This window comes from Tarenaya hassleriana, unplaced genomic scaffold (assembly GCF_000463585.1).
Source record: "Tarenaya hassleriana unplaced genomic scaffold, ASM46358v1 Cleome11, whole genome shotgun sequence".
Taxonomy (NCBI): Eukaryota; Viridiplantae; Streptophyta; class Magnoliopsida; order Brassicales; family Cleomaceae; genus Tarenaya; species Tarenaya hassleriana.
In genome coordinates this window covers 3,735,815-3,744,869 of record NW_010961290.1, presented here as the reverse complement: position 1 = coordinate 3,744,869, position 9,055 = coordinate 3,735,815, and the positions used below count along the sequence as shown (strand labels likewise).

The following is a 9,055-nucleotide window of genomic DNA, read 5'->3' as shown; positions in this document are numbered from 1 at the left end:
CTTTCCCTAAAATGATGAACTCAGGATATCACACCAAACTGTAATTATGACAAATTGAACAAGTTGTGAAGATCATAAATTTCATATATAAAAAACAAGGACAGAACTCGGTAGAAATACAGGACAAAACCACAACGTTGTTCTTGATTTCCCCAGAAATAGCTAAGAGCAACAGTGATGAAACCCTCGGAACGGCGAAGATTTATCTATAAGGCTAAGTAGACATAGTTTTACATCGTTATTTCGACTAATGATCGTACAAAAACTGGACAACAAGCTTCAATTCACCGTGATCTTCGCAAGCTTGAGACAGGAACAAACAGATCAAAACAAAAGAACAAAAGACAACGAGAAAAATTCCAGAGAAAAAAAAAAGAACAAAATTCACCTCTTTGATTTTCACAGAAATCTGCAGGAACACCGAACAAGACAGAGATTTGGTGAAGACCCTTTGATCCTCTCACGAAACGAGTTCGTGGGTACAGATTAAGATCTGGTTTTGTCTCTTTTTTTTTTTATTGTTGCTCTTAGGGTTCTTTATTTTTTATTTTTACTTTTGGTTTTTTTAAGAACTATATGACGAAAGGAAGTAAGTGGAGTTCGTGTCGTGGCTCAAGTTCGGCTTACGTGGGATACAGGGGTTTCGTGTTGGTTAAATTACAATGTTACCCTTAATATCTTTGTTTTTTTTGGGTAGGGGTTTCGTGTTGATTAAATTACGATGTTACCCTTCGTAATATCTTTGTTTTTTTTTGGGTAAAGAACATCTCTGTTTTCTTTCCATTTCCATTTGCATTTTTATTTTCTCATTATAAACGACATGTACATTAGTCTTTTTACTTTTTCCTCTAAATTAATTTGTGTTACAGAAACATTTTCCAAAATCTATAGACATGCATTTTAGAGAAGAAATTAAATGGTAATAATTTATGAAATGATTTTTTTAATTAATATATATATATATGAATTATTTAAACTTTTAATTAAAATCGCGAATTAATACACGTATCTAAAAACATTATACGACAATTAAAGTCGTTATCTATTTGACGAAATTTAGTGAGGAGATGTTGACGTAGCAATTGAAAAATTCTGTTATGGTCACATCATAACTAATTTTTTTTTTAAAAAGAAATATTTTTTTAATTGCATAGGCATAAACATGCTTATCCATATAGAGTGGTAGACCCACAAATGTTTTTATTGGGGACAAAAAAAAATTCAAATCTTATAGAGTAATTCTACACAAAAAGAATGCAAAAAATAATGCAAATCTTATGGAGCATTCTATATTTGTTACTAAAATTTTATAAAATTCATAAAAAATTATATATTTTTAAATATATGTACGGTCCGTCCCTATATATATATATGCATTTATTTATACAGTTTTATACATACATACATACACAAATAAATACATGTTTATTTTGAACCCAAATCATTCTAATCCATTTTATAAATGAACTGAAATAGTTTTAAATCAATAAACGTAGAGAATGAATAGATATTTTGGTTGACCATAATATTTATCGATTGATTCTCCATCTTCGTCTCCCTTCTAGAAAACATAATTTTTCAGGTACAAAATAATGAGATAATTAAAATGTTGAAAAAAAAAGAATCCGAGAAATAAAAAAAAAAGTCTAGAATTCATGGAACCTAACCTAATTTGCCAGCTGTCAATAATTTGAAAAAAAAATAGGGGTATGAAATTGATAAATCATTCATTTCAGAGAATAAAATACGAAAAATGTACCTAAAAGTCTGGGTTTGATTGAACATGACAATAGAGTCATTGAATCAAGAAACTGTGTTGGTCACTCCTCAACGGCTCTCGACATTTCTCAAACCGAACCAATCTCCCCCCGGTTCTCTTTGCGTACCGGCTTCGGTTAACTAGCACTCCTCGATTCTTGTTGAATTTTTTGGAAAGCTATATCCCCTTCCATTTGTATATTAGATTCGATTTATCGGTAAAAGTACTAATTTTCCAGGCAATATTTTGATTTTTCGATTATTTTATATTTAGTTCGAATTCATTTTGAAATTCATATTTTCGGTTTCAAATACTCATTAGGTTTAGGTTTTGGTAGGGTTATTATTCTTATTTTTTAAAATATCGGGGTTTAAGATGGAAATATAGGAAACAACAGTTCCTACTTTTAATTAATTTGTGCGAAGTATTCCCTTCTTCCCTTCTCCTTCCCGTTCGCCTCCTCTCCTCCGTCGCCGTCCTTCTCTCTCCCCTTCGTAGCCGGTAACTCTCTTCCTTCCTCTCCCGTATCTCTCTTATTCTTCTGCCGTTTCCACCTCTGTACCTCCGCTGTGTCGTTCTAGAGATCGACCTTTAGCGACTGTGTTTGGCGATCGGATTTGTCATGAAATCGGCGGAGAAATCAACGGACTTGTCCGTGAAAGCCTTAGAGTAAAATGGGAATTTTGATTCATTTCCCGCATTTGAATGAACCGGCAGTATCTTTCGGGAATCTTCATGGAATTTTCTGAAAAGGTGCGTTCTTTAGACAATCACATCCGGATCCTCGGGAGGGCTTTGGGTTGCTCTGATCCGACTATATCGCCCCCGGCAGTCCAAAATCGTAACTTGGAATTTTCAGTTCTTGATTAGATTTTGCAGGAATTGGATCAGTGGGGTTGTTTAGTGTTGTTAGGATTTGTACTTGGAAACTTGTTGTCTCATTGCAGAATCGGGTGTGAACTGCATATTGCAATGAATCCTGAGACTCGGTTTGATGGCTGTCTTCAAAGGTTTCAAGAACAAATTGTGTCTTTAGGATACTGTCTTTAAGGACTTGGGTATATCTATTGGTGATCCATTTAGAGTTATACGCCTCAAGTTTCTTTTCCTTGGTTGGATTTTAGTGTTGTGAATCATATTGGCATCGAAATGGTAGAGTTTAGTTACCTACATTTATGTTGAACTGTTTAAGTAGAGTGTGTGTTTTCTAATCTGAATTTTCTTATTTGATGAGGTTTCTTCTCCTTTTCTCTTTTTTTTTTCTGATTTTTTTCTTCTAATATTCTGAATTCAAAGGTTATGTAATAGCTATACTCTATAAAATTTTCCTTTGTATGAGATGAATTCCATTCAACATTTACGTCTTTCTTCTACTGCGGTTTTGTTACCTATATCTACCTTGTCTTACAGTCACAAGCCACTGGTCAATATGGGAGGCAAAGATGATGGTCCGAATCCGAGGAGGGTTGTATTTGTGACGGTGGGAACAACATGTTTCGATGCACTTGTTAAAGCTGTGGATACCCAAGAAATCAAAGACGAGTTGCAGAAAAGAGGATACACCCATCTCGTTATTCAGATGGGTCGAGGACTCTACACTCCAACAAAGGTATATATATTATTGTTCTCACAAAGTGATTCTCTTTTATTCCGTTGGTTTATGGAATAGAACTTGATATGTAAAAACATTTAGTATGATATGATGTGATTGTGATTATCAAATTGGGGTTAGGGAATTATGGGCACATTACTCTGTTATTGAATTTGCAGAACGCTATGTAAATTGATTGATGGTCTGCCATACCCATTTGAGGCGCAGGCCATCGTCTTCTCAAAGTAAATATCTTTAATTGATATTATTTGAAATTGGAAACTGATAGCTCTACAAATGCATTGTTTTGCTCTACCATTATCCCTAGGTTAACAACAATAGTAGATTTAAAAATATTAACGTAAACTAATGCATGTTATGTGTTTTAAACCTAATAGCAAATATTCCGGCTATTTCTTTTTTCCTCGACAACGTTTACCAATGTGCTATCCGAATGCTGATAGCATAATAACACCATCCTATCTTGACGTTCAAATACTGTCTTTTTGTTGGTGGCTGGTTCCAAAGCTTTGGTCAGGACATTTTCTGTGTTCTTCTTCCCTTCTTGAAATGGTAGTGGAATTCATAGTTTTGGTGATATCTTTCTTTAATGAGTTCCTAATGTGGTTTTGATCGCTGAGCCAGTCCGACAGAGCAGATGGATCGTTGATAGTTGATTACTTCACATTTTCACCGAGCATACAAGATTATCTCCGGTCTGCTTCTCTTGTTATCAGTCATGCTGGTGTGTTCCTTCTCAAGAACCTCTTATTCAATCTTTTTTTATCGTCTTGCAAGTTCTTCGGTAACTTTTTTCAACCAGTAGATTGTTATAGCACCGTATCTATCTGGAATTTCCCCAAATAAACTTGGAAGTAAGGCAATGTTGATGTTGATCTATATGGAATTCATATTAGATTTACGAAAAAAAATGTCATCCTCGTTCTTACGAATGAACAGAGCCTACTCTTTTAATATCCAGGCTTATGACGTGTAACCGGTGTAAGTGGCCGTCGTGTTTAATGTTTATTTCAGGATCTGGAAGCATATTCGAGACACTAAAGCTGGGGAGACCCTTGATCGTGGTGGTGAACGAAGATCTAATGGACAATCATCAGTGTGAACTAGCGGAAGAGCTAGCCGAGAGGAAACACTTGTTCTACGCTCGCCCCCAGACGCTTTGTCGAACCGTAGCGAGTATGGACCTGGATTCTCTCGTTCCGTACACTCCCGGCGACGGCACACCGGTCGCTCGTATTATTTACAGGTTCCTCGGATTCCCGGAAGATTAACGAGTGGAATTACTTCGTCCGGTATATTCTACAAATGGAACTATCCCCGACTCTGCTAACGTGATTTTGATTCAAAATCAGGAAGAGCCTACGTGTTTTTCCTATCAAGCGGCTTTCTCATAAACTCTACATTTTGTAAAAAGAAAATATATATTTTAGACCAATGGCGTGCACGTTTATACAAGTAATGGTATCGTGACGTAAAAGAAAACAATTACAATATTATAGTCCATAATATTTTTTTGATAACCGGGTATCTTTGGTCCAGGGTCCAGGGAGCTTCAAAAACGTTGTAAACTATTTTCAGAAAAATCTAAGATATTGTTTTTTACATTATTTCCAACGGAAAAGAATCTGAAATAATTGGAAAAAAAAAGTATCTTTTCACAATTATCTTTCTATGATTTTTTTTTTTTTTTTTTTTGGTAAAACATATCAAACAACTAAAACTAAGAAAATCACTATACAACGAACCCATCAAACCGGCGGTCGAACCGCTTGTTCCGGTCTAACATAGGATGTCCCTTCAGCTACGGCGGCTCCTTTCGGTGACCCATTTCTCCATTGAAACGACGACGTTTTAAAGGCTAACCATCTTTCTGACATGGACTGCCGCCGGTTCAGCCTCCTCCCTTTACTCGATTTCCCTTCTCCAACCCCCAAAATCTGCTTCCTAATCTCTTCCGGTAATCTCAAAGTAAAACGGTCGGTATTTTTTCGTTCTCCCGGTTGAACCCATAAATGACCGGTTGTATTCCACCTCAGCAATTTCGCAGGTGTCACCGGTTCAACCGTGGCAGTAACACGATCTCTGCTCTCTTGATCCGGTTCACGTCGTCCTTCTCCGGTTTGAGATTCGATGTCAATGGACTCGGTTCCGGTTATTCCCTCGACCGCCGGTTCATCGGTGAGATCAGACCGGCAAACCGGGCAAGTGACGTGATTTCCGAGCCACGCGTCAATGCATTGCGTGTGGAACACGTGATCGCATTTCGGAAGCAAACGCAGCGTTTCGCGGTCTTCGAACTCGCTCAGGCAAATCGCGCACTCCAACGCCCCTTTGCCAACCTTCAAGCTCTTCACGTCGGCGTATACAAACGTGGGTAAAGCCTCGACGGCACGCGCGTCCATACCACGCGCTTTCTGCCGAGGTTGGAGGACGTTGAGACTCGGTCCCGAGACCGTCGCTTGGCTTCGTTGCCACCATATTACGAAGATCACGGCGAATCCGATGAGAATTACGGGCGTGCACAAGGCGGAGATGAGAACGATGATTGACGGGCTGAACTGGCCGCTTAATTTTCCCGGTTCGGTCTGAGCCGCGGCGAAGCCTGGACTGGTCGGTAGTAAGATGGCCAGAACGAATACGGTAAAGATTCTATGCATCGCGGTGTATTATAGCATCTAGAGAGAGGGGGGGGGAGGGGAGGGGAGAGGTACGAGGATGAAGAAGAAGAAGACCGGAGGGGGAAGTTATAAGGCTTTGTGGAGAGATGACGTCAGCAATGGGACAATGGGTTTTTGCCATGTTGACTCAAAGGAAAGTTCCAATATCCAGAAAAGTCTTACGGATGGTACTACGAATCGGTCAACCATCCAGAAAGGAATTTTCAAAATTGATAAAATTCATCAACTATATGGAATGTCTATGTAATTTAAAATAAATTTTGGAATTTGGTTATTCGTTGTTGCGCACATTATATATATTTTTGCATTTTATGACGACTAATCAATCTTTTTTTTCCATTAATGACAAATCAAATTCAATGTTGGCAATACAGTTCATCTTCTTTTACTGAAAATAGGTTTTATTTGAATTTAACAATAATATATTCCAGTTTTAACTATAATTTATGTTAGAATGCGGGCAGACCGTTATATATAAGTAGGGAAATTCAAACAGAAATTCGTCATTCTCTTTTCCTCTCTTTTGGTCCGTCAGAGACCAGAAGTGGACCTTTCAACTTTGGAGTTTACCAAATCGGCTGGCGGCGGCTAAACAATTAGACAGAGATTGATCTCAATTACCAACATCACCTTAGTCCCAAATTTATTTGGGTCGACCGACTTGGATTCTTCATTTTCACCCATTTCGACTTGGTTCTTTCGGAATTTGTAACAATTCCAAATCGTTCTTAATTCAAAAAACCGAACGGTTCTCAAATAATTCAAGTAAATGTAAATCTAATAAAAACGGACCATGTGCTGTTTGCGTTGTAACAACAAGTAAGTATTTTTTTTTAATCTCTATTGACTAATATAATAATACTTTATATTTTTAGATCATTGTAACAAACCATGAAAAATAACTACTTGCTAAATAGAATTGGTTTCTAATCCAATATGGTTTGAGCTTTTATCGAAATATTTATATTTAGATCTTTTCGTAACTGTTTTGTTATATAGTTTAATCTGTCTAGGATTCAACTGAAAGTGGATTTGGTTTTTTTTATTATTAGGTCGAATAGTTACACGTCAATTCATTACAATTTCACGAAACGATGTTATATCCAAAGTTTAATATAGTTCGTAAAAAATTATATATGATATAATTTAAATCAATAAACCGAGTGGTTTTTACAGGATTTTTCACATTTTTGTTATACTTTGCAATGTTTCATTTATTTTGGAAGTTTTTTTTTCAACTCTTGTTGGGGCTTATATAAGGGGCATTTAAATATTATTATAATCTATACGAACGAATCAGTTGTTGGGCCTAATGGCCCAAACTCAATGTGAGGAGATGTAGCCCAATGGACTCTAACATATTTTCATCTTGTGTGTTTGAATTCAAGTCCAAATCAATGCAATACACACACACACACACACATATATATATATATATATATATATATTATAATAATCTGTTTTGAATCTGCGATGGATTATCGAGTGTAGTGCAATACAAGATTTCGCATATTTTCCAACTAATGTGTGAAGTATTAATATTATATTATATATGGATGTTTTATGGACATATAAGATAAATCAAATCAGACTAATCCAATCCAATTTAAACACGGATTCGATATCATTTTTAAATTAAATTAATCAATATTTTAAAAAATAATAACTCATTTAATAAAAACGGAATGTTAGTGTTTCCGCATAAAGTTTTTTATATATTATTTTATAAAGTAAACAATCCGAAATTAAGTCCAAACGAAATGGTAATGTCACCGCAAGCCATCCATCGCTTCTCATGATATTAAAAATAAAAAGTATACGTGAAAAAATAATAATACGAGCCTGCATGCACACGTGGCTATCCTGTAGGAAACAAGTGGCCGTACCTCTTTAAGCCCACTGTCTGTAAGATCCCAAAGTTTATGTTCTTCCAAAGACATGATGACAAATCTGTTTTTATGTCTAATCAAAATAATAAAATAAAAACTTTGCTTAAGACATAAACTTTGATGTGTTCATAATCATGATTGTTCCCATTTTCCTTTGGTCCAAACAGTTTGCCTAATCTCTTTAATATTTTTTCCATGTTTTTTATTTATTCACGGGCTTTAACCAACTTTACATACACACAAGTCCGTGTGCATATTCATATATTTATCTATATATGATTATGTATTATGATTAAATTAAATTATTTGTTAATAATTAATCAGACAGTCTAGAACCCAAATTAGATTCCTCTCACGAAAGCCGAAGAGGAACCCGCAATTGTCATGGGCTATATGATGATGTTCAAATCATTATTTGAAAAGTACGCAGGTGCTGTAAATTCCAAAGGAATTATTTAGCGGTGTTTTTATTTTATATTTAAATTTAAATTACATTATTATTTGAAATTTATTTTTATAAAAAAAATCCATTTAAAACAATTTGACTAGTTTTACAATTGATATTAGTTTGATATCAAGTAATTTTTAAATCAATTTTAATTCGATTACGATATATGTTCATATAGGTGTGTTACAGTATTAATTATATGAAAAATTGAATGTCCATGATATATTACAACTTTTATCTAATAATGTTTTTCCACATTGCAATATATATATATATATATATTAACAACTGTAACCTTGGGAGGGTAAAAAAAGTTCGGGAAAACTCCTATTTTGACAAAACAATGGAATCATTTTTACGTGATAAATAATGAATCTAAGAGGCAAACATTGACTGATTGATGTATCGACATGCTATGAAAATATTTTACGTAGTACAACAAAATCTATGGTGATGTCGATGATCTGCTTTTGGTTTAAATTATGTAATTTTACACCCTTTTCTCTGCAATTTAATTTGCATAAAAATATATTTATATTTCACTTTCTCCCCCCCCCCCAATAATATTAATAATGTAATTTATTGATGTATATATTTCTTGCGCATGTATTTGATTTAACCGTTGGTTAAGATTCAATATTAGTCCACCTATTACGAAAATTTACATTC

At 35.1% G+C, this 9,055-nt stretch overlaps 3 protein-coding genes across 4 annotated transcripts in view; 1 reads left to right on the top strand and 2 right to left on the bottom strand.

Moving 5' to 3' along the window:
• Positions 1–572, bottom strand: part of LOC104805866 (nuclear transcription factor Y subunit C-9) — a 1,967-nt gene extending 1,395 nt beyond the window's left edge. Inside the window, exon 1 of the mRNA XM_010530564.2 lies at positions 389–572. The gene's annotated coding sequence lies outside the window, so the exon portion shown is untranslated. The remainder of the gene's footprint in view (positions 1–388) is intronic.
• Positions 573–2,175: 1,603 nt separating this feature from the next.
• LOC104805865 (UDP-N-acetylglucosamine transferase subunit ALG13 homolog) lies at positions 2,176–4,891 on the top strand. 2 transcript variants are annotated; one of them, XM_010530563.2, is made up of 4 exons: positions 2,176–2,260; positions 3,170–3,368; positions 3,996–4,095; positions 4,386–4,891. In XM_010530563.2, exons 2-4 carry the CDS (start codon positions 3,189–3,191, stop codon positions 4,640–4,642), a joined length of 537 nt encoding a protein of 178 aa, XP_010528865.1. In that variant the 5' UTR covers positions 2,176–2,260; positions 3,170–3,188; the 3' UTR covers positions 4,643–4,891. The 2 variants fall into 2 exon arrangements, with proteins under 2 accessions (XP_010528865.1, XP_010528864.1); XM_010530562.2 differs by having other exon boundaries at positions 2,203–2,512.
• A 155-nt stretch (positions 4,892–5,046) lies between these two features.
• LOC104805864 (E3 ubiquitin-protein ligase ATL31-like) lies at positions 5,047–6,068 on the bottom strand. The gene has a single exon (XM_010530561.1). It carries the CDS (start codon positions 6,026–6,028, stop codon positions 5,120–5,122), a length of 909 nt encoding a protein of 302 aa, XP_010528863.1. The 5' UTR covers positions 6,029–6,068; the 3' UTR covers positions 5,047–5,119.
• Between the last annotated feature and the right edge of the window lie 2,987 nt (positions 6,069–9,055).